General features: G+C 44.2%; 1 protein-coding gene and 1 long non-coding RNA gene across 6 annotated transcripts in view; one reads left to right on the top strand and one right to left on the bottom strand.

The window, feature by feature from the left end:
* The first annotated feature begins 1,895 nt into the window (after positions 1 to 1,895).
* On the top strand, positions 1,896 to 12,440 carry S100A10 (S100 calcium binding protein A10). The gene is made up of 3 exons (XM_059931889.1): positions 1,896 to 2,139; positions 8,950 to 9,102; positions 12,022 to 12,440. Exons 2-3 carry the CDS (start codon positions 8,971 to 8,973, stop codon positions 12,181 to 12,183), a joined length of 294 nt encoding a protein of 97 aa, XP_059787872.1. The 5' UTR covers positions 1,896 to 2,139; positions 8,950 to 8,970; the 3' UTR covers positions 12,184 to 12,440.
* Positions 7,676 to 24,979, bottom strand: part of LOC132370921 (uncharacterized) — a 74,211-nt gene continuing 56,907 nt past the window's right edge. For 3 of the 5 annotated variants that reach the window (XR_009504710.1, XR_009504713.1, XR_009504714.1), the window contains 3 exons: positions 10,922 to 11,048; positions 8,493 to 8,595; positions 7,676 to 7,998 (listed from right to left, as the gene is read on the bottom strand). This is a non-coding gene — a long non-coding RNA (uncharacterized LOC132370921). The remainder of the gene's footprint in view (positions 7,999 to 8,492; positions 8,596 to 10,921; positions 11,049 to 24,979) is intronic. The other 2 variants (XR_009504712.1, XR_009504715.1) reach the window with 2 other exon arrangements.

Here is a 24,979-nt window from a genome sequence, read left to right as displayed (position 1 = left end):
GTACTCTTTTCTTTAATGATTAAAGCAGATGTACAATGCATGTTTGGCCACAAAATAGGCTGTTCTAGTTAGCATAAAGTTTAAGTGAAATCATGTATAAGCCAAAATGGCTTCCCCATACCTCATAATGTAAAAACTTCTTCCATCAAAGGAAATATATAAAAGTATTTCTCTTTGGTCCATGAGTTTACAAATAATCTTATTTTCCTTTTTATACATTGGTATATTTTCCAAACCTTCTACAATAAGAATGTAACCTTTTTTACAATCAGATTTAAAAGTCATGGTAAACGTTATTGTTATTTAAGAACGTCTATCAAATGTTCCTCCTCCAGGAATTGTTCTGCGACCATTCCATGGGGACTTGGAGGACCCTCCTCAATGTTCTCACAGTGTCCCTTCGTGTCCTCTATCATTCACTGAGCTCACTGGATTTTAGCCATTTGCTAATCTATCTTCCAACAAGATTTGAAGCTCTTTGAGAGACAGGACTGATTCTTTGATTTCTGAATCCCCAGGCCCTAGCACAGACATTAAGCATTCCTAAATGTTTGTGAATCAAATGAAGAAATCAAATAAGGAGTCTATAGTATACGGAACTCAGGTATTCTCATTCTAAACCCAGTTGCATATTTCCTGGAACTAAAGGGATCTAGAATTTTCTCCATTCTTGACTGTAACCTAGGGCCTAGGAAGAACTTAGGAAGCCTATGTTTTTTGCAGGAGTGCCCCCCTGAACATTCAGCACCAGTGTTGCAGGAACCCAGCAGAGTGAGAGCTGAAATCCAAGTTGACTTTTTCTGGCAAGAGCCAAGATTAGTCACTTGGAGGCACTTGGAGGATTCCCCAAGTCTGCTCATTCCTTTGGGATCACTCACTCCTCCCAGGACCTCCCCTGGGAACAAAGGAAAACCCAGGACTTGGGACTGGGCCCTTTTCCACCAACAGCTGCTAGTAGTTTGCATTTAACCCTAAACCACAATTAAAATAAAAGGGGGGGGGGACTTCCCTGGTGGTGCAGTGGATAAGTCTCCGTGCTCCCAGTACAGGGGGCCGGGTTGGATTCCTGATCAGGGAACTAGATCCCACATGCACGCCGCAACTAACAGTTTGCGTGCCACAACTAAGGAGCCCTCCTGCTGCAACTAAGACCTGGCACAACCAAATAAATAAATATTATAAAAAAATATGGTCGGGGGGCGGAATAGCGTCAGCTAGGAAACACTTAGGTTTTCTCTAAATTTCTTCTAAAGAGTTTGAGGACCAAACAGGCCAATTTCAGGACAAAAAAAAGGAGATCCTGAAACAGGTTTTAACAATATCGACTACAACGGAAGCCATTCACACTAAAAGGGGTAAATCTCCAGTTCAACAAAGGGTTTGTAATGCCCTCGAGCTGACTAGCCACCAAACGGCAGCCACCCCCCTCCACTCTGCGAGCAGGCAGCCACCCCCCTCCACTCTGCGAGCAGGCGCGGGCAGGGAACTCGGCTTCTCCGAGAGTTGCCCGTGGACAGGGGGCCCAGGCCTTGGATGACCCTCCCAGCTGACCTCCTAGGGCCTAATCTGAAACCAACCAAGTCTGACGCCCTCGCGGTCGTTAGGACTCCACGGGCCCCTCCCTGCAGTATCATCTAGAAAATAATTCCTAGACCTTTAGGTTACGGACGAGCGCTTACAATCTGGTTCTGCGCCAGCGCGCCCCACCCACAGAATGGCTGGATTCTTGGATTTGCACACTCACTCGCTCTCTAAAACCAAACCCGAGAGGAAGGGCACGGCCGAGGGTGGGGAATACCCTAAAATATTCGAGAGTATTTGAGTAGGAAGAGAAGTTTACAGTATTGCTCTCACTGGGGGCGGTGGGGAGCCCTGGAGCGAGGCTCCTCCGCACAGCGAAAGAAGGGTGTGTGTGCGCTGCGCCCGGGGTGTGAGTGTTGGGTGCGGGGGCAGGAAGAGGAGGGAGAAGGGGTGGGGTGAGCGGAGGCCCTGACACCGGCCCAGGCTCCTCCTGCCTCCCCCGCTCCCCACCCCCACTTACTAAGGCACCCAGCCCGCGGCGCTCTGCTCACTGGCCGCGCGTCCCCGCCACCCGAGCGCCCCCGCCAGCCGAGCCTCCCCGCCGCGCCTCCTGCCACGGTGAGTTCCGCCCGTCGGTCCCGGGCGGTCCCCAGCCCCAGGCCCCGCGCCCGTGGAAACCCCCGCATCGGCGGCTCTGGCTCGCCCGGCTGGCTTCGCCGGGTGTCCCGGACGCCAGGGGGCCTGGTCGAGGATCGGCTGGAGATGGGGAGGTATCTGGGCCACACCCTGGTTTGGCGAGCAGCGCCCCTGTCCCGCCCCGGCGCGACCCCCCAGATCCTCGCGCGCGGGGGGAGGGAGCCCTTGTCCTTCACTACTGTACCTCCGTGTTCGTGCCCCGGGGTCTGCTCTCTCCTACCTTTCGGTTTATCTTTCTTTACACCCACTTAACTACTTTTCGACTAGTCGCCCCAGTTACCCGAAGCCCCGCTTCTGGCCCCCTGTCCTGGCCGGCGTGTTTCTTTGTGTGCTCCGGCTGCAGGCTGACCTCTGTCCAGATGTTCGTAGCCACCTCCTAGCTGGACGGCCCGTGCAGGCTCGGGGAGGGCTGGCGGTTTCCCTACCCAAAGGACACCCCTCAGCCCTTCTCCCCGATGCTTCAGGTTGGGCTTCCTGTTGTTTTGTCTGCTAGACGGGAAGGTTCTTACTGCCGACCGAGGGAGGAAGGTCTATTAGTTTTCTTTATAACGCAGTTTTGCTGGGGGGTGGGGGTAAGAGGGGGAGGGAAGCCTATGTGAAACCTGTGTGAAGTGATTTGTGTACTGAAAGGGATCCCTTCTTGCTGTCTTAAACAAGTGGAACTATACAGAGATAGAGGAAGAGCAGGCTTAATGAAGGATCTTCTAACCCAGACTAATCTGGCCCAGTGCAATGAGCTGTTGGTACCTGGTCACGATTTGAGCCTGGCCAGACGACAGGCGCTGCCCCTAGGCCTGGATACCACACTCTCTCGCCTCGACCGGGCTCCACCTAACTGAAACCCGGAATCTGCCTTGTTGGGCCGGGGTGGTGGGGAAAGCAGAGCAGCTAGCCTCGTGCCAGGCGCAGCCGAGCCCTGGGCCAGACTCTGGAATACATAAAGCCCACCCCCTTCGCTGGGAGCTTTCTGCAGGGCGTGGTTAGCACAAAGGGCTCCCGGATTCTCCTAGTGGAGGCCTGTGACTCAGTTGTGAGACCGTGTGGGTGTGGCCCGGATGGTTCCAGATTCTCTCTGCAGATGGTTCAGACAGAACACTCCCTGAAGGAAAAGGGGAACTGTGCCATCTTAGAGGGCATTTTCCAAGAGGAAGTGAGTCACACCAGGACTTGGCCCGCAATCTGAAGGAGAGGTTTCTTGACTGAACTGTGGGTGAAGACAGCAGTTAGACTGGTAGGGCCATGGCAGAACTGCTGCTGGGTTATCGGCTTGTATGCCTGCTGGCAGGCTGCCCCAGCTTTATTTGGGAGGTAGCTCTTCCCGTTAAGAGGTTTGCAGTTGCTGCAGATGCTTTTTCCCCTGCAGCCTGAGTTTCAACCTGCAGCAGTGGATTTTTATATCCTGCACCTCAGGTGAGGCCAGGCTCAACACCCTGTCAATGATCTTTGCCTCCAACGTGTTGCAGCAAATTGCAAAAGGTAATGATAGGCATTAGGGCAGGAATGAGTTCATATAACTCATTTGGAATTTCTTCATCAGCCCTGCCCCCACAGATTCCTCTCCAGTTTCTATTTAATCATCTCTTCCAAATGATGTATTCCTTCCTTGACAGCCAGAAGCTACTTTCTTCACTGTGGTCCTTGATACACCATTTGGAGATTCTTATTTTGGTTCTTCAAATTTTCCTGAGGGTCTAACTGAGCATAGCACCCTGATTTCTAGGTGATGGTCTTCCCTGGCTTTTCCTGCATACAACATCAGATGGCCCCTTTTCCTCCCATGTCTGGCCCCTCTCCAGCCTCTCCAGCAGCCACTCCAGTGAGGTCAGGCCTTGCGCTGGGTGGAGCTGAGACTGAGTGCCTCCTTGCTTTCCATGGACAGCTCCAAAAATGTGAATTTTTTAGAGCACTACCCACTTGGTATGGCCTTGATCCAGTCCAGTCTTTTAAAGTTGAGGGAAACAATGGAATCCTTTCAGAGTTATAATGTGCAGATTAGCACTCAGAGTGCTGGGAAAGCTAGACTGATCTTTTTATTAGGATCTTTCTTAAGCTTCTCATTTTCCCGGGACTCAACAATTTAGGAATCTCACATCAAAAGCAAAAAGAACGAATTTGCTTATTTTTAACAATTTTCAGCACTTCCTAGCCCTTCAGTGGGTTTAACAGCAGTTGTCACAGTGGCTATTGTTTGCCAATTCTGGTGATGCCTGACAACTCTTCAAGGAAAACTGGATGTACTCTTTTAGGGTAGAGAAGGCTTCAGAGTTCTCCTATTGGATTGCATCTGGAGCTTTTCTTTTGCTGCTCACTTTTTTTAGTGGGAAAGTTTTAGGTTTGGTGAGAGGTGGGAGAGACAGCCTGGATCAGATACATTGCCTCCACTCACTTCTTCTGAAATCCCTTTAGGGATCAAATCAAGAATGCCTTCCGGGTTCAATTCCCCATCCCACCCCCCTACGCCCCCACCCCCCAAATTTTTTTTCTTTTTAAATTCCTCAAAGCAAAAGGAAGGAAACCTGAAACACATTTTAGATAACAGATGTTTGTTTTTACTGACATTCTGCCAATTATTTTCTGGGTGGGCTGTAAGAAAAGTAGGGTATGGACAAGACACGAAAGAGCAAAGTAGATCAGACTTCTTGCTCTTTGGAAGTCTCCTTTGTGAAATTATGGCCTGGATCTGGGCATGGGTCCAGAGCAAACATTTGGTATTGCTTAGGAGCAGACACTTTTCTAAGGAGGCCTCCTACTTCCCTGCTACTCCCAGAAGGATCAAAATTTACATTATTGTCAATTTCCTTCTTACTGATTCATTGAGCAGGCTCTGAGGACAGGGCGCTAGCTTCTGGGACCCTGCTCCTGGAGCCCACAGTTTAGTGTGGAAAGAAACAAACACAGTTAACTAGAATTCAGGACATATTTTAAAATAGTATGAACTTAGCTGGTGAACTCCCCAAAGGCAAGCATCATGGGGCAGAGGCGGTGGAGAGCACACCCACGTGTGCCTAACGCCATGACAGGGTCATGCAAAGTAGGTGCTCGGTGAAGAAACAGAAAAAATGGAAAATTGAATTCCCACCACTGTAACTAAATTTGTAAAGCTCAGAATTCTTTTCGGAAGCGAAAACTACACAAGGAAAGACACGTGAGCTTCCACTCTTCAGACCTGTGTAGGAGATACACAGACATAAGAATAAAATGATTCAATAAAAGGTGAGTGAATGATGAAGTAGTTAGAGCCTGTGGAGCTCACAGTGAGAGAGCAGTAAAGTGGGATAAACCAAAACTCAAGAAAACGGTAAGAGTGAGAAGAGAAAGAAAAGTCAAGTCGTGTTGGGTGACCAGACCTGTTTATCAGGGCGCACCGTTTTCTCCTCCGCTATGGAATGTACTCTGCTATGGAATGTACTCTGCGGTTCATTCATAGGCCGCCCCTTTCCGGGCCCTTCCCAGCCCTCACCTCCTCCCGCAGAGCTCCCAGCCTCAAGGGTTTCAGCCCAGACCCGGTAATCACACCTGCACGTCAGCTCCAGCCAAGGGAATTGTTTGATTGTTTCATTCGCTCATTAGCAAACACTAAACCACTATTTAGTTGTTCGTGGATAGAACTGAATAATTCACAGTTCTTAACCTAGAGGAACTTAAATCTAAGATAGAGAGACGGGCAAATGATTAAATGGATGGAGTGTTTCAGGTGCCAGAGTAGGCTGTCTGGGGAACAGAGGACGCTGCAGCGCCTCAACCCCAAGCCCAAGGCTATCCATTGGAAGTGTTTCCGAGCCAGAAGCTATAGAGTCCCTGGGTGGGACTCTTCTGGGGCAGGGGCGTGTGGAAACGGCGAATTCAAGTCCCTGAACTGCTTGCTGCTTTAGCAACCAGTGGTCAGTGCTTCCATCAGCCCAGGCCGGGCAAGCCCCACCTAAGATGGGAGGGCCGGGCAGGCTGACTCAGTAGGTCAACCGCTGCACTCTGGAAGAGCTGTAGGATTCATCCACTAGCCGAAAGAACAGTATTAATCACATCTTCCCCTTTTCCTTCATCTTACTTTAAAACCAGTGTACTGGCTTCACCTTCAAAACGGAATAACTTGCTCATAACCCAGGTCAGTGCCCTCAGGGGCCTTGGTTACTGATGAGAGGGTGGTCATCTCTGGTTTTCAAAGCTGTTTTCACTTTCACAACCTTAGATCTCCTGAGTAGCCCCTGATCTACATTCTTATTGCAGAACAAACAGGGAGTCTGTGCTGACTGCTGTGTCCACAGCCCATGTGCTGAGTAAACAGCAGAGGGAGATCCAGTGCGGCAGGAAAGCTCTGGCACTTCACAATGAGCATAGACAATCCAGGGCTGGGTGTGGAGTGACCTGAGTGCTCACTAGAGGAAGATTGGCCTCACTCTCTTGAAGAAGGTATTCAGGGGTGGCCAGGACTTCCTCAGCTTACAAGTTGTATTTCTTAGAGGTTCCTAAATTAGCCTGTTTCCTATTTTAGGGGTCCTTACCCTGCTGTATTCCCTTTCTTACTTCTCTGGCTTTGCAGTGCATTTTCCTTCTGCTCTGCCCTGTGAAGAATGTGAACTAGGTGTCCCACAGCCAGTTCCAGTTTCTGGGATCTTTGGGCATTTGTTGTGAAGTGCTCTGCCACTTGAGTTTGGGCACGGGTATTTTTAAACCTCTGTGGTGGCTGACTCCTCTCCTGAGATATTTCAGAACTGGGGAGGGATGCCACAGCCTTCTCCCACAGGTGACTCATTCAGTTCAGTTCTCTTGTGTCGCTGGACTTCCAGAGCCAATCCAGGCAAGGCTGACTCCCTCTAAGCCCACTGCCATCTGAAGCCAGATCCTGGCTGTGTCAGGAGAGAGGGGAAAGGGTGTGGTTCCCCTGGAATTCATCCCACAGTGGACCTTGAGTTGGCTGCTCTCTCCAAGAGAACTGCTTTCCAGATGAATCATGCCAGATTCTGGTTTATAGCATTCTCTAGAGTATAGCATTCTTTGGCATGCTGATTCCTGTACTTTTCTGGGGATTAAGGGGTAGAACTTTCGACTCTTAAAGTGTAATTTTTCAATCCTCATGTTCACCAACTCCACCTTCTCTGTAACAGACAGCATTTACGAATCTGTGCTGAGCACGCATATGTCAGCGGAAGGAACCAGACTGAAAGCATGTCTCCAGTTCCTATTGAGACTCTTCAGGGGAAGTTGCCAGCCTCTCCTTCAATCTCTGCTCTAAACTTATTCTTGACGGTTTTTTGTGGTTTTTTTTTTTTTGAGTGGTATATTACAGTCTCAATTCAAATTCACCTGTTTCCTATCCAGTAGTGATTTTAGGTGGTGTTAGCCAAAGCTACTCCATTCTGGCTAAAGCATGCCTTCCAGTTAAGCAAAATTCACTGGGCTCCTATTAAGTACCAGGTATTGGGTCTTGATGAGACATATGCCCCCAGATTATTACACCTGAATATAATGATCTGACACATCCTTTCCTTTCTTTTTTTCTTTTTCTTTTTAATTAAATTTATTTATTTATTTATTTATTTATTTATTGGCCGTGTTGGGTCTTCGTTGCTGCAGGCGGGCTTTCTCTAGTTGCAGTGAGCGGGGCTACTCTTCGTTGCAGTGCATGGGCTTCCCATTGCGGTGGCTTCTCTTGTTGCAGAGCACGGGCTCTAGGTGTGTGGGCTTCAGTAGTTGTGGGACGCAGGCTCAGTAGTTGTGGCACACGGGCTTAGTTGCTCCGCGGCATGTGGGCTCTTCCCAGACCAGGGTTCGAACTCGCGTCCCCTGCATTGGTAGGCGGATTCTTAACCACTGCACCACCAGGGAAGTCTCTTTGTTTTAAACTATTCACAATGAAAAGCTCTTCCTTTCTTTCCCACTGCACCCCAGACTGTGAGAGTAGCTCTTTTGTCTAGTGCTACCAAAAATATATCAGATCCCCAAAGGAATTAGGATATACTATTATTTGTTCCTTCTCAAGGAAGTAGATAATGGGCTTTGGGTAGCTTTTATTTGGGTAGGGCAACTGCATGTTACTACCAAAGATGCAAATGTCTTTGTTACAATCAATAACAAGTTCAGAACTTTAGTAAAGAATACATGGAATTCCCTGGCGGTCCAGTGGTTAGGACTCGGCACTTTCACTGCAGTGGCCTGTGTTCAGTTCCGGTCAGGGAACTAAGATCCCGCGAGCCACGCGGTGAGGCCAATACATGCTCAGGAGACAAAATTCATTTTTAAGCAGATTTCTAAACCCTAGAATGACTGAACAAGGTTACCTAGTTAAGCTTGGAGAGTTGAAGTTTTTATATTAACCAGGCTTGATTGTGTGGGTTGTTGGTATTCAGCCATATCCATATCGAAGAGTCCCATTTACCAGCGCTAAGAGAAACAGAGAAACATCTGTTCTTTCAGTAGGTGCTTTGTCAGTTAAAAGGAGGGGCACTGATCTTGCTTTTACAAATAATTAGTATTTTTATTCTTCATTAGGTGATTTATGCAAAATTAGCAGGCAACTAGATAAATCCCTTATTCAGAGCACCAATACCTGAACTGCCTATTTCCATCAGCAGAAGGCATAAAACCTGAGTGAACTGGTCCTTATATTCACTGAATTTTACAGCTGAAAAGGATTGAATGAATGAGCTAATCACCCTCTTCCAATCATTCTCAAAAGACTGGTAATTCATGTCGCTTAAAAGTTAATGTAAATTGTTTCTTTACATCCTTTAATAGGTTCCAACAGACCTCACCAAAATGCCCTCTCAAATGGAACACGCCATGGAAACCATGATGTTCACATTTCACAAATTTGCTGGGGATAAAGGCTACTTAACAAAGGAGGACCTGAGAGTACTCATGGAAAAGGAGTTCCCTGGATTTTTGGAAGTAAGCGTTGAAAGGCTCAGAAAGAACCAGAACCAGATGTAAAAATCAATGCTTCTGGGCCCTAGTTCCTTTCCCTTCCTCTTTCCAGCCCTTCCCTGTGGAAGTCACTACTAGAAAGGTGTTTTCATTCATTTACTTATTAAACATTATTGAATGCCTACTGTTTGTAATATACTAGGGGAGGAAACAGAAGGTAAAGAAGACACAGCCCCTGCCCTCAAGGAGCTTACAGTTTGGAAGTGAAATTAGACTACACACAAATCACCATAATGCGAGGTGTTAGAAGGGTTCCATCTGGAGTCATCTGTGTCCATTAAGACAGAGTTGCAGGAAAGAAGGCCTTTCACCAGAGTAATCAACCAGGTTGCCTTGTTGCCCTCAGGTCCATAAACCTGGCACTGGAGGTACCACATCCTGGTCATATACACTTTGAGCAACTTGAATCTCCCTTCTTAAATTAAATCCCTTTAGATAAAGGCTTTAAAATTTTTTTCCAACACTGCTCTAAAGTAATGGTGTCAAGCATCTGCTGAATGAGAGCCAAGCGGCACTCCAGAAATAACTGCTTTTCACATTGAAAATGCAATGAGAACACAGGAGCGCAGTTTGAGTTTATGCCTCACCTTTGACAGATCGAGAGGTCCGTGAAGACCAGAAAAGGATCTGCCATGAGCTCAGATACACCACTTAGGACATTAGGCAACAAGGCACAGTTGCCCTTTTACATCATAGGCCCTCAAGAGATGGTTGTTGCGTTTCACTGAAGGTGAAACATTGCCTAACAAAATATTAGATTGAAATGCAGGCCCTTCTCTCCCTGCCACAGCCAGAGTCATTTGAAGGGATCAGTACTGTGTTTGGTGTGCATTAGCCTCTAAAGGGTGAAGGGAGGAGATGGTAAAGACAGGGTTCTGCCTCTTGTCATCTGCCTGGTAAACAGCATTAATCAAGCCCCTGATTCCTGACTCATTAAACATAGGGTTTTGTAGTACATGATGATTTACATGTTATCAATACCAGTCAAATAAACAGATATAAATAGCTTAACTAGTATCTCAGAGCTGCAGTTACCACAATGCTATCCCAGAATGAGTTAGAGGATACTGTTGTTCTGCTTTTGTACAGTTCTGTGATAGAGCCCCAGACCAGGACCCTAACTGGGAAGGTTGCTTCAGCTTTCTGTGCCTCAGTTCCTGCCTCTGGAAAATGAGAGGCTGGACATGATTATCTCCAAGACCACATTCACTCTCTGTGATCCTTCCAGGCAAGCATAAAATTCAAGGACAAAATGTGCTGATTGTAAACCTGCCCATCACACAAACAAAGGTGTTCTCGGTCTACTTCTAAACACTCATTGTGTTGTTGCATAAGTTAGAAGCCAGGATGATATCACGTGAGACGAAGATCCTTCCTCCCTAAAGGCTTTGTGGCTTGATAAACATAAAGTGTTCAGTACCGAGTACTGAACATGGCAGTATAATTTATTCTAAGCATGGGGTCATAATTCCAAGCACACCCACACTCGCTGCATTCACAGATCGTTTTGTTTCTAAAGTTGACCCCTTACATCATCCAAATTTCACTCCTTCTGACCACAGCCGGGAAGCTGGGGTTAAGGCCAGAATTAACTGAAACCCACCAAAAGCAGAGGTAGCTGCATAGACAGGTTATAGTTGATTGCGTAGGGTGTGTAGGAAATGCTGCTGCTTTACCTTAAGGGATTTCTAAGTGCAGTTTATAAACATCCAGCACACTTGAGACACTGAGTATCAGTTCCCTCACTCATCTATACAATCAATGAAATTCATAAATATTTTACCTGAGTCCTTTAACACCTGTAAAGGGCCATATTTCCCTCTGGCTGATGGCATGGACCCTACAGGAGAAACCACACTTTCCCACTTCTAAGCATCATCACTACGAAAAGGAGTGATCAAGCCAATCACCTGGAAAACAGAGTAAAAGAAAAAACAAAGGGGATCTTACCTGCTCATCTTAGTTCCATGTATTCATGCTAGGCATTGAGAATCATGGGGAGTTTTATAACTCCATCACACATACTGCTTTTGAAGTACATCCAGTGTAAAACAAAGAGTACGTCCAGCAAAGAGTAGAGGATGGCATAGATTGACCAACTTATTAAGAACAGAAGCAATCTTAGAAACGCTCTAGTCCAACCTCAATTCTTAGTTGTTACACGAAGGCCCACCAAGCTGTGTGACTTACTCAAGGTCACCTGGCTAATATGATATGAAACCACCCTAGACTGGCCTCAGCTGTGCCAAGAAATGAGGACCATCTGCCTGAACTCTTTAAACCTAACACACCCCAGGGCATCATTAACACCTCTTTAAAATCCACAGGACAATGATCTGAAATTTACTCCCTAAATAATCGCATGAGGTCTTTCATAGGAGTTTCCTTCTTTAAGGACTTGACCATGCTATCAGGAATGAAAGTTTGTCAAGAGAATATAAGTTTAAACTACAAAATGGGGGAATTTGGGGTGGTTCTCAGACAGAATTTTGTGATTTTGAAAATTGTGGTAACAGTTGGACTGTAAGTAAAGCATGTCAGAAGGCCATGCTGGTTTCTAAGTGGACTGAGAGTTCAGAGTCGTGAGTCTCCCTTCTCTGGCACTGAATCTCCTCTTTCTAGAAACAGGCTGTTTCTAGTCCCTGAGTTATATAAAAGAATGCCATGGAAACCTCTTTCCTAGCTTGAAATAAATATGAATTTACTGAAATTTACTCAAAGCAGAAAAATACATTTAGATGACCTCCAAAGATCACTGTGACCTAAAGCAAGAATTCAAATAATTAGGAGATTATATATATAGCTGTCAGCAGTACAAATCAAAGAAACTCGTCATTGCAACCATTGACTCGTATTTCTTGCCTCTGTCCTTTTTTTTTTCAGAATCAAAAAGACCCTCTGGCTGTGGACAAAATAATGAAGGACCTGGACCAGTGCCGAGATGGCAAAGTGGGCTTCCAGAGCTTCTTTTCACTAATCGCTGGGCTCACCATCGCATGCAATGACTATTTTGTAGTACACATGAAGCAGAGGGGAAAGAAGTAGGCAGCATTGAGCAATTACTCCCACCCTGATAAGAATTCTCATAAAGGGTCACTTAAGGAATCTGCCCCACAGCTACCCCCCCCCCCGTATAAGGATTTCCTGAGCAGATTGGGACCCTTAGAAAATGTACAAATAAAATCCAGCTCCACCTTGAGAAGCAGAGAAAGAAGAGTCAATTAAAGCCAGATAAGCTTTTGATTTTTATATTGCTTGCATCCCCTTGCCCTCAATAAACAAATTCCTTTTTTAGTTCTGAATTTGAGACAGAATGTTTGTTCTTCTTCAGAAATATTTGTTCCCTGCTTCATTCACAAAGAGCCCACATGCCCTTAAGCATCTAGTGCAAGGCAGAGCTCTTTCCACAGAACCTGCAAAATGGGAAAGCACTCTCCACTCAGGCTTGGAGTCTAACTTCTCAAATTGATCTGCCCTGTAGCTGTTCCTAGCTGAAGGACAACAACTCCAAGGATTTAAAGAAGGCACTTCAGGGTATATTCCACCTTTATAATTCCTGGCATAGTCCTGCCCAGTTAAATCAGTGCCTTTCCAACCAGCACTTTGTATGCCTGAGATGTCTGAGTCCATTTCTCATAGCAAAGTTTCAGCAAACTAGGGTAAGAATAGTTCCATAAGACAACTAATCAAAATCAGAGTCTAGTGTGATGCCTCTAACAATATAACGTTAATATTTTTTTTAGCTGTCATGAGATGCCATGATTGTACTAAGATGTCAGGAAATAGGCTAGCCATGATTTATAATATAATGGGGTAGTGCTCTTTGGTTGAAAATGAAATGCCAGTACTTATGTCTTGATAAATAGCAGAATGTTTCTCCCAGCCCTTTCTGTGTCTGTTACAAGCTTCAGCAGATATGCATTCCATAGCTATTATTAAATAGCTATGCTTATTAATAATACAATATTCTATATTTTTATAGAGAGATGAGGTATTAATTGGCACATGAAATTGTCCCAATTAAATAGGTCAATGAAGATGGAAACATCAATATAACTCTGGGGGGAAGTTCAATATAAGGTCATCCACCATCACAAGGAAAAGCACGCAAAAGGGAACAGGATAGTCCAAAACTATGTTTGGGGAAAGGATATCTGTAATAAAATCAAGGCCAAAGATAAAATTCCAACCATTTTATTTTGTCTCAGCCAACAAATGAACAAGGTAAGACAACTTATCTTGTTAGCTATAGTTAACAGATAGCTTTGCAGCTATAGAGTTATATCAATCAGCAGGTTTACAAAGAGAGGGATTTACTGCAAGATATTAAATGGAGGAGCGGAGTTGGCTAGCTAAAGAACTGACTCGAGGAGTGATTCCCAAATCCATGCCATAGAACTCGGCCCCCAAGGGAACTGCTGGCTCAGGAAGCTGCCTGCTGAACTGGGAAGCCGTTGCTAAAGCTAGCAGCTCCAGAACCACACAACCCATGGCACAGTCCACACTACCAAATATGGGTACCCATTACCCTGCCTCTTTCCACACATGACTTGGTTCCCACATCCAAGTATCAAAGAAGTGCATCTCATTACCAGAAACTCAATCACATCAAAACCTGAACTGCAAGGGAGTCTGGGAAATAAAGTTTTACATTTTCCAACCTCTACACACTAGGAGTTGGCATGCTGGTCCACCACATCTGCCACAGTGACAATTCTTAATTCTAAGAGAAATCTTCCGATGGACCTAGAGACTGTCATACAGAATGAAGTAAGTCAGAAAGAGAAAAACAAATATCGTATAATATTGCTCATATGTGGAATCTAGAAAAAATGATACAGATGAACTTATTTGCAAAGCAAAAATAGAGACACAGACATAGAGAACAGCGTATGGATACCAAGGGGGGAAGGGGGAGTGGGACGAATTGGGAGATTGGGATTGACATATATACACTACTATGTATAAAACAGATGACTAATGAGAACCTACTGTATAGCACAGGGAACTCTACTCAGTGCTCTGTGGTGACCTAAATGGTCAGGAAATCCAAAAAAGAGGAGATATATGTATACATATAGCTGATTTATTTTGCTGTACAGCAGAAACTAACACAACATTGTAAAGTGACTATACTCCAATAAAAATTAATTTAAAAAAATAAGAGAACTCTTCCAACCTGTATGTTAAAGAGATTATTGCTCTAAGGAAACGAGACTCTAAAAGATAACCTCTGACAGCTACAGGGAATAGAGAAGCAAACTGGCCCATCCCAGTAAGGCAAACTGTCTCTCTACATGAGAATGTGTATCAGTCCAAATTTACCCTTTTAGTTTACACCACCTGCGTCCTGGGGCAACTGTGTTTACTGGGTGTTATAAAATTGGTGTTCAGTTTGCAAATGGGCAGGTGAAATTGTAACACAGGGATATTATAGGCTCAGATGTCCCCAAATCCATAGCAAGCTTTCACACTCTAAGCCTCTTTACCTGAAAACAGAAAGAGAACTATCCCAGGAGAGAGGGCTCTGGGGCTAGGAGAGAGGAAGTATCATTCATCTTCACAGTGGATTTGTAGAGTCTAAAAATTTCTAAAGCAACGTATTATTCCCAGAACATGGCCTCAGATGCTCTGGCCAGGGAATCATCTGAGTCACTGTATTTGGGGGGGGGGGGTGTGTGTTGGGGCTGGGAGGAGAGGAGAGGGAAAGTGGACAATAACACACTTTTCCTCACCTTAGCCCCAGTGCTCGAAGCGCTTAGCAGGGAGCTGGGACAAGGAAAATTAAAAGGCTATTTACGGTTTGAAATCCTACACGGCTTTCCATGCCAACGAAAACACAGGGCTCCCACAATCTGACCTGCTGAAACAGCCCTTCGGAGCCGCAGCTTAATGGCTCCCAGGGGCAAAGCTGCAATTATGCCAACAGTCATCAAGAGGAACCATCTGGAAAATTCCACTCATTCTGCTACAGGGCTGAGTTGTATAAGCAGATCCTGCCCCTCCCCACACCCAGCTGTGAAGGAAGAACGATTAACAGTACAGAAAGCCAGTTTCAAACGTGCTGCAGAGCTGACCCTGAAAAACACCTCATTTTCTCTCTTGGAGCCTGACCATGAGCCAATTACTTGTGATTTAATACTTTTCTATCCAACTCATCTCAGTGGGAGACCAAGGGCAAGTATATAAACCTCTCTCTCAATTCGACCAATTTGAAAGTGATTGTTCAGGTAACTTCTCTGGCTCTTAACCACAGAGGAATAATTGTGAATAGAAATTCAGTCATTTGGCAAATATTTACGAGGGCGACTATACGAATGACACTAAGCAAAGTTCTGTGGCAGATATAAAGAAGCAGAACAGGGCCTGCTCGGGGAGATTATAATCGGGTGGCAAGTGAATAGATAAAACAGACAAAAAGTTAAATAACAACACAACAGAGGATTGGCAAAGGTGAGATGTGATGGGCACCCTTGGTCACTGTTGATAAGAATGTAATTTATACAACCCCTGGAGGAGGCAAAAGTTGGCAGTAGGTACCAGGATCCTCTGATGTGTTTTCTTGGATCCAATATTTCCATCCCTAAGCATTTCTCGTAACAAAGTAATCAAAGATAGTGACAAAGATTCATATGCAAAGATATTTAACGCAGCATTCTTTAGAATAGTTAAAACCCAAATAAAACCTCCATGTCCAATGATACGGTTATGGTTAAATAAGTGTAGATGCACATGGGATACTATATGGCTCATGAAAACCATGACTGAAGAATATTAAATAAGATGGGGAATTGTCTATGTAAAGCAAAGCAGACAGCAAAATTGGTATATAATGGGATTCCTCCCTTTTTAAAATATGTGTCTGCATACACACACAAAGACCAAAGGAAATACACCCACGTGTGTTTTAGTTTCCAAGGTAGGAGTTACTGGCCTGGGAAATTGTTGTCTCCCAAAAGAAGTTTATGAGCTTATTTTAATTTTCTTCTCTACACACTGCTAAGTTACCTAAATTTTCTATAATAATTCTACTTTCGCAATCTGGGAAACAAAATTCTAAATAATATTTTTTTAAAGCGCATGTGTATTTATTGAGGATCTACCATGAGTCAAGACCTGTATGAGATACTTCTTAAGCATTATCTTATTTAGTCCTCACAGTAACCCTCTTATGGCATTATAATATCCATTTTACAGATGACAAAACTAAGACTCAAGTAACTCCCTCAAAGTCCCACAGTGACAATGACAAGATCTGAACTCAGATATTGCCTTTTTCTTTCTTTCTTTCCTTTCTTTCTTTTCTTCCTCTCTTTCCTTTCTTTCTTTCTTTCTTTCTTTCTTTCTTTCTTTCTTTCTTTCTTTCTCTCTTTCTTTCTTTCCATTCTGCAGTTGTGTCAAGATGCTATTTGCATGTTATAACATTCAAAAGAGTAAGAAATCATTGTGGGCTGGGCAAGACTAGTCAGAGAAGGTTTTGTGTAAGAGATAGGATCTTATCTGGTCTTCAAAGAGTAGAAGAAGTTTGGATAATAGTGTTCTTACTACAATCCAGGTTCTGTTCTAGTGCTTTACAAATATTAACTCATTGCTCCTCCCAGCTTATGAGGTAGGTGCTATTACTTTACAGGTGGTTTGACCAGGGTACCAAGCTGATAAGTGGTGGGGGCAGAATTTGAACCTAGACCATCTAAGGTTTTAACCACTCTTCCCTGGTGCATCTCTGGACATGGTAATGATAGCACAAAGTAATATCCAGACAAAGAACACCTGGGAGGCCTTTCACAGTCCAGCAGGCTAGAATGGAGTGTATTCACGTAAGGAAGTGCATGTAGGTCGCACAGGAAAGGTTGGAGGTGATAAGTGAATGATAACTGGGAAATAGTAAATGATATGAGAAGTGTGGTGGGTGAGGTCACTGGATTAAAAACTCTACAAATCTAAGGTTTGAGTTATCTCTACTCCTTTGGGAGACAGAGATGAGCCTCTTGTTTAAAAGGAGGTAATCAGCAGAAAATGTGTTCTTGTGAATGTTCTACCCACTTTCCTCTAGCTTTCACATTCCAGTCACATTCCAGCTACAAAAGATAAAGCAGGGTGGGGATTCTTATTTATCTTTCTAAGAAGCTCTGAGAACAGAGGAGGAAGGAAAAAAATTGACCTCTGCCAAGTCATGCCAAAACCAAGAGAGGGAGAAAATCAAGATGATGGGGCCATAAGGTCTGGGTGAGAAAGCTGCCTCCATGGAACACGAATTCACCTTGTTTCCCACCATGAGTCCCATTTACCTGCAAAATGGTATGTTCACTCCAACTGTAGCTACCCTATATATATATTTTTAATTAATTTATTAATTTATTTTTGGCTGTGTTGGGTCTTCGTTGCTGCACACTGGCTTCCTCTAGTTGCAGTGAGCGGGGGCTACTCTTCGTTGCAGTGCGCAGGCTTCTCATTGCGATGGCTTCTCTTGCTGCAGAGCACAGGCTTTAGGCATGCGGATTCAGTAGTTGTGGCTCAAGGGCTCTAGAGTGCAGGCTCGGTAGTTGGGGCGCACGGGCTTAGTTGCTCCGTGGCGTGTGGGATCTTCCTGGACCAGGGATCGAACCCGTGTCCCCTGCATTGGCAGGCAATTCTTAACCACTGCACCACCAGGGAAGTCCCTATCCTATATTTTTTTAGGGTAAAGTCTGGAAGAGTTATGTAAAAGTAAAAATGGTCGTGTTATTAAAGTTTTCTTTAACATTTATACATCATCCTTTCAATAAGATTGACCAAAGGTGGAAAAATAATTTCAATTAGCTCTCCAGACACAGAACTTCTACTGCTCAATGTAAAAATCCTATTTGTCATGTTACCCAAAGCAGCTAACCAATGAGCAGCCCCTGCATTTCGGGTTCTTCCTGAAAAGGTTCAGCCTGTCCCTTTCAAGCTCTTCTAGGCATATCCATCAAGGCTCTGATGAGCATTAATAGCACTTAGCCTCAAGCCTGTTCTTCTAGAAGGAGGAGGGAGATGATTCAGCTTTGGTCTCGGCAGGGGAGACTCTGCTCTGTCCTACCCAATCCTGGGTGAGTCAGTGCACAGAGCCAGGTTTCTTGGCATTCTTACAAATTTTACAAATGTTAAAATTTCCTTTCAACGACGTGATTTAAAGCACTGCAGGAGTAGCAAACGACACAGAAAATGTGGTCACTGGCCTGCAAAGAGTTTACAGTCTGGTGGAACAAGAGCTGTACATATCACAGCCACAATACATGACAGTGTGTGAGGTAAAGAAATAGCATCAGTGGTGTTAGCTCTGAGGGTTGGGGGTTTCGTGGAGGAAGCATCTTGGCCACAAAGGACTGAGAGGAAGGTCCGCTTTGGGCAGGGAAGGCTGGGAAGAACAGAGAGGAACACGTAAAAAACGTGGAAAAGGCAAGAAGGAGCAATGAGAAGCCTGGCAGGGCTGTGACCTGGGATGGGAGTGCTGTCAGATGGAGGATGGGCACGGACCTCCTCACGGCTAATGGGGGGTGGGGGCCGCTGGTAGGATTCATCAAGGTGTTGAGCAAGGGAGTGGTATTTCAGCACAATTAATGCGACACAAGTAACAGATGTGGGAGAGACTAGAGACCTACCAATCAAGTCTACTGCTCACTGGACTGCTGTGAAAACACTGAGGGAGATCTCAGTGTGCTGATTTGGAATGGTCTCCAAGACACAGTATTAGAGTGAAAAAGTACAGAAGAGTGTGCGTCTGTCTGTCTATATGTCTATTAAACGACCATTTGTGAAGAAGTGACAGGGGAGAATGTAAGCACATAATTACTTAAATATGCAAAAAACATATCCAAAAAGAATATACAAGAAACTGATGAAACTGGATGCTTCCCAGAAAGAACAGGATGGCTGCAGGAACAAGAATTGGGAAGGAGAATATTTATGTGTCCTTTTGTATCATTAGAATTTGAGTCCATGTAGAGATACAAAAAATTAATAAAATTATACTTTAAAAAATAATTCATTGTTTTAAAAAATATTTTAAAGAACTTTCCTGTCTTTAGTAAACATGTATTGTTTTAATAATCAAAGCTTCACATTATTCTCTTAAGGTTTTATGTGCATATTGTAATAATCTGAGTAAGATAAGTGAAGGTTTGGACTAGAGTACTCGAGGCAAGAATGTAAGGATTAGGTGGATGCAAACAGACAGAATGATATCGAAAGCGAGGATGGGTATTGGAATTGAAGAAGAATTTATTCTTCAAAAGCCACTCTTCACACCAAATGTATACGATGAACAGCAGATAATTAGGATCTGCTAAGGATCCCCTAAGCCTGTGCTTCTTCACACTGTGGCCAGGGGGTTTTGGGTGAGAGTCAATGACAGAGTTTACTCAAGTTATAGCCTCAGTAGGGAGCACTTTTCTGGAGCACCCACCTTACTTAATGGTGTCATTTAAAACAATTTTATATTAAAACAGATCTTCAGCATAAAACACAGGACTTCTAAGAAAATTCCCTCCTACAGGGTGTTCCTTTTGGCTGCACTTTTTGGATACCTCCCCACAACACACACACACACACACGAGGCAGGTGTTCACTTTCCTCTGCTATAACCAGCAGTTTGGAGGACCCACTTGAGAAGCCCACATTGGGCACCCAGGCTCACCCCATGCAATGCAAACAGCCCCACGTGGCAAGCTTCCAGCATCCTCACACCCCTTCTACCCTTAGACCCCCACCATTTACCCTGGGCCCTTCACTCTCCTGTCTCCCCATGTCTGACGTCTTTGTTTATGCTCTTATTTACCGCCCTGCTCCAACTTTAGGACTGAGGCACACCCACGCTTTGCATGCTAACAATACTGACTTCCTTCCTTAACAGAGATTCTCCCTGATCTATGTTTTCTCAGACCACCCTGAAAACTCTAGAACCTTCTACACGACTTCAGTCTCCTAGGGAGCACCACTTCCACCAGGCATTCTCAGGTCACAGATGACAAACAAAAGTATTTTAAAAATGTAACAGGACTCAATGACCCATTAAAATGGATGGAAAATAGAGGTATTAGTTGCACCTTCAAAATCTATGCAAGCTTGACCCCTTGGGCTGGGGGCTGGGGTGGCAGACTTCCAAAAGAAGCCCAACTGCAGTGAATCATTATATACGAGGATTTGTCTAAACCAAATCCTGACTTTGACCTGACATTAGCCCATAGACTTTGCACATTCCCTGCTGGGATCTGTCAGCAACGCTGTGGGTCAGGTGTGTGACCTTGGCCGCTCCTGTGGCCTCCACTTACACTTCATGGACCAGGTTTTGCCTTCTTATCCCTCCTTCACTGGCCTCCAACTCTCAGTCTGGGCCTGGTTCTGCCTTCTCAGCACTGACCACTCATCACAGTGGGAACAGGAAGAGGGAGTGGTCAGAGGAGCTGCTTGAGTGGACAGAAGATTGAGAGGTCCATTGACAACATCCCGAAAGCCTGGGAGAGGGACTTGCGAGCCCTGTGATGAGAATGCTTGGGAGGTACCTGGTACAGTACTTAACGTTAGGGCTCTGGAGTCAAGCAGACCTGTGCTCAAATCCTGCCTGTTACTGTCAACTTTATGACATATTGATAAGAATAGGTACCACCTATTGCCCATTTTCTATTGGCCAGGCATTCTGCTGAGCTCTTAATATGCTTTATCTCATTTAATCCTCACAGCAACACTTTGAGTTGAGTATTCTTATTGTCCCCCACATTGCAGATGAAGAAACTGAGCTGCAGAGAAGTTAAGCAATTTGTCCAAGGCCACAAAACTTTTTAAGTGGTAGAGCTGTGATTCATACCTAGGTCTGACTCCAAAGTCTATGCCTTTAGTCAAATAACTATTGAGTAGACAGGGAAGAAGTCAGAAAAACAGACTTGAGAATCAAGTCTAGTTATTCTCGTCATTAGAGACCAACAATCCCAGGCTGCAGGGCAATATCATCATTGTTTAAGAGTCCACACTCAGGAGCCAGATCTTCTGGGTTCAAATTCTGGCTTTGCTACTTACAGGTTATGTAACCGTGAGCAAGTTACTCAGCCTCTTTGTCCCTCTGTTTTCTCCTATGTAAAATGGAGACAATAACAGAACCTACCTCAAAGCGTTGCTCTAGGATTAAGTTATTATGTCTACAACACCTAGAACAATGCTTGGCACTATATAAATATTGACTATTATTAGTCATGCAACTTTTTCTCAGTTTAAGTTTAGGAAGTTGAAAGGAGAAAGACAAAATCCTGGTAGACAGGTTATATGCCAGGGGATATTATAAAGCCACATAATTCATCTTCCAACCAGCAGGTCCCTCCCTACCCTCAAGCTACACAAAATAATGCTTTGTTGAAAGAGCAAGAGCTTTGGAGTCACAAAGACTTGGGTTCAACTCTTACTTCACCACCTCCTCTGTAGCCCTGGGCAAGTTACTTGACCTCTTTGAGCTTCAGTTTTCTCATTTGTAACACAGACCCAATTATATCCAAGTGGCAGGATTGTTAGGAGGAATAAAGGAGATAATTATATAAAAATATGCATATTGGTGTTTCTCAGCCATACACAGAGGCAGAAGCAAGGTTGTTTATTCTAGCAAAGTCTTGCTCAGGAAGAAAAGGCAGACCTTTGGTACTGAGTTGGTCAAACATTAATTAAGGGCAGCCTCTTCTGCTAGATCTCTACCAGATGACACCGCCCATTTGTGCCAGTAAAAACTCTTTCCATTCTAGCTTATCAAGTCATAAAACAAGGGAATAACTACATTTTAGTCATTTTCAGGGGACTTCCTATGGGGAACTTAAGCTTATAAAATACTGCAGGCAAATGAGCATCACAGTTTGGGTTCAAAGCAACCTAGGGGTCAGAAGACCTAGGTTCTCCTTTTTGACTTTGAGCAAGTTATCTAACTTTGCCAGGTAACTTGAAAATTGGGGAAAACAATATCCATCCCTGGAGAGTTTTGTACTGACTAAATGCCATAATGTATAACCCACACTGATTCTTTCCTGCCTTTCTCCTTTTCAAATAGACCAGACATCTCTCTTCCCCCTAAGGTTAATCCCTCCTCCTGTGCTCTAGTTCTCAGCTCCTCCCTGACTTCTAAGAGATTTCACTCCACCAGTCATCTACTCTCTTCTATACCTTCTTCCCATCACTCCCTCTACCAGCTCATTCCACTCATTTCCATCAGTGTTTATGTATGCCTAAATCTTCCTACTAGAAGAAAAAAATACTCCCTCAGATCCATATTCCACAAATTTCTTGAAAAAAAATTAATCTCACCTGCTATCTCCATTTCCTCACCTCCTCCTTCTTAATTCTTTCTGCTCTATATTATGTCCATACCACTCCACTGAAAATGGTTTTGCCTAAACTACCAAAAAACTCCCTCCAATAGATAATTTTTAGCCTTTAATATATTTGACCTTTCAGCAGGATTCACTCTTGTTGGCTATTCCTTCTTTTAAAACATTCTCCCCTTGGGTTCCACAAGGTCTCGTTCTTCCGATTTTTCTCCTGCCTCTCAGGTTTATTTTTATTCTCCCTTGTTGGCATCTCTTCTTCCTTAAATGTTGATCTTTCTTTAGGATATTGCCTCGGCCCTTTTCTCTTCCCACATTAACTCTGCCCTGGGTAGTTTCATTCACCACACCTCTTCTCCCATTCAGTTACCATCAATATTGTAAAAACCCCACTTGGATGTTCCACAGGCTTCTCAAACTCAACATAAAAATTACAGTTATGAGTTTCCAGTCTGGCATGTAAGAAGTTTGGAAGTCACCACTCCACCTTAACAACAAGTAAAAAGCTGAACAAACTGAAAAATCAAAACTCTTCTTAGATCCATGGGAGAAGTGAGGTCACAGGGAAAACCACTGCCCCCCAAATTGGATAGGTCAACAGGAGACTATAAAGAATCACAACCCACTAGAACAGAAACGTCCATAAGAATCAGTGTCAGAGTAGGGAAATCTGAACTGTAACTGATAAATTACTGGAGGCTCAATGTGGGCAAGTCTGAAAGACAAAAACTCCAGGGAGGCCCCCACACTTCTAAAAAGTTTAGCTCCTCAAGTTCCACCAGGTTCTTACAGTGACTATTAAAGAAAAATCCCAAAGTGCTTCCAGCGGGGAGAAGAGAAACAGAACCATTATGAAATACTCCAGAGCATTCTGTTTTTCTTAACAAGGTCTGTCCTCAGAAGAAACTATTAAAACCAGAACTTGCTAGGGTTTTATCAGAGCCTAACTGACCTGAGGCAAGGGAAATACCCAACTCCAGCTGGCTCTAGTCTTCCACAGTTGGGAGAAGGAAATACCAAACTTCAGCCCACTGTAGCCACCTTGTCCCACCTAAAGGGAGGTAGGGAGGAACGGAGAAGTATGTGTGAAGTCCACAGTCTAGAAGCACAGGCCTACCAAAAGGCTGAGATTAATCAGGACTATAGAATGCTTCCCCTACCCCCACACCTTACCACTACTGTTACTAAAGGCCTATTTACAGCAGTTCCTTTTACCTAGTACGTCATGTCTGGGTATCAAGAAAAAGTTACAAGACATACTAAAAGGCAAAAAATACAGTTTGAAGAGACAGAGCAAGCATCAGAACCAGACTCAAATATGGCAGTGTTGTTGGAATTACCTGATAGGTAACTTAAAACAACTATGATTAATATGCTAAGAACTCTAATGGATATAATAGACAGCATGCAAGAACAAGTGGGCAATGTAAGCAGAAAGATAGAAATTCTAAGAAAGAGCAAAAAGAAATGCTAGAGATCAAAAACTCAGCAACAGAAATGAAGAATGCCTTGAATGGGCTTATTAGTAGACTGGACATGGCTGAGAAAAGAATCTCTGAGCTTGACTATATCTCAGTAGAAACCTCCAAAACTGAAAAGCAAAGAAAAAAATGTCAAAAAAAACAGAATATTCAAGAACTGCAGAACAACTAAAAAAGGTGTACCATATGCATATTGGGAATACCAGAAGGAGAAGAAAGAGAGAAGAACAGAAGAAATATTTGAAACAATAATGATTGAGAACTCCCCCAGTCAATGTCAGACACCAAACCACAGATCCAGGCATCTCAAAGAACACCAAGCAGGATAAATGCCCAAAACACTATACCTAGGCATATCATTTTCAAACTACAGAAAATCAAAGATAAAGAAAAAATCCTGAAAGAAGCCAGAGGGAAAAAACACCTTACCTATAGAGAAGCAAAGGTAAGAATTACACCCAGTATTATGCAAGCAAGAAGAGAGTAGAGTGTAATATTTAGTGTTCAGAGGGAAAAAAAATCCTAGAGATTTGTATCTTGTGAAATTACCCTTCAAAAATGAAGGAGAGGACTTCCATGGTGGTGCAATGGTTAAGAATCTGCCTGCCAATGCAGGAGACATGGGTTTGAGCCCTGGTCCGGGAAGATCCCACAGGCTGCGGAGGAACTAAGCCTGTGAACCACAACTAGTGAGCCTGCACTCTAGGGCCCATGAGCCACAACTACTGAAGCTCGCATGCCATAACCACTGAAGCCCATGCACCTAGAGCCCATGCTCCGCAACAAGAGAAGCCACCATAATGAGAAGTCCATGCACCGCAACAAAGACTCGACGCAGCCAAAAATTAATTAATTAATTAATTAATGTTTTTAAATGAAGGAGAAATAAAGATTTTCTTAGACAAACAAAAACTGAAGGAATTTGTTGCCAGTAGATCTGTCTTGCAAGAAGTGTTAAAAGAAGTTCTCAGGACTTCCCTGGTGGTCCAGGGGCTAAGACTCCACGTTCCCAATGCAGGGGGCCTGGGTTCAATCCCTGGTCAGGGA

The sequence above is a fragment of the Balaenoptera ricei genome, chromosome 1, assembly GCF_028023285.1.
Source record: "Balaenoptera ricei isolate mBalRic1 chromosome 1, mBalRic1.hap2, whole genome shotgun sequence".
Lineage (NCBI taxonomy): Eukaryota > Metazoa > Chordata > Mammalia > Artiodactyla > Balaenopteridae > Balaenoptera > Balaenoptera ricei.
The sequence above is the reverse complement of the archived record's forward strand: the minus strand, read 5'-3'. Positions and strand labels throughout refer to the sequence as shown.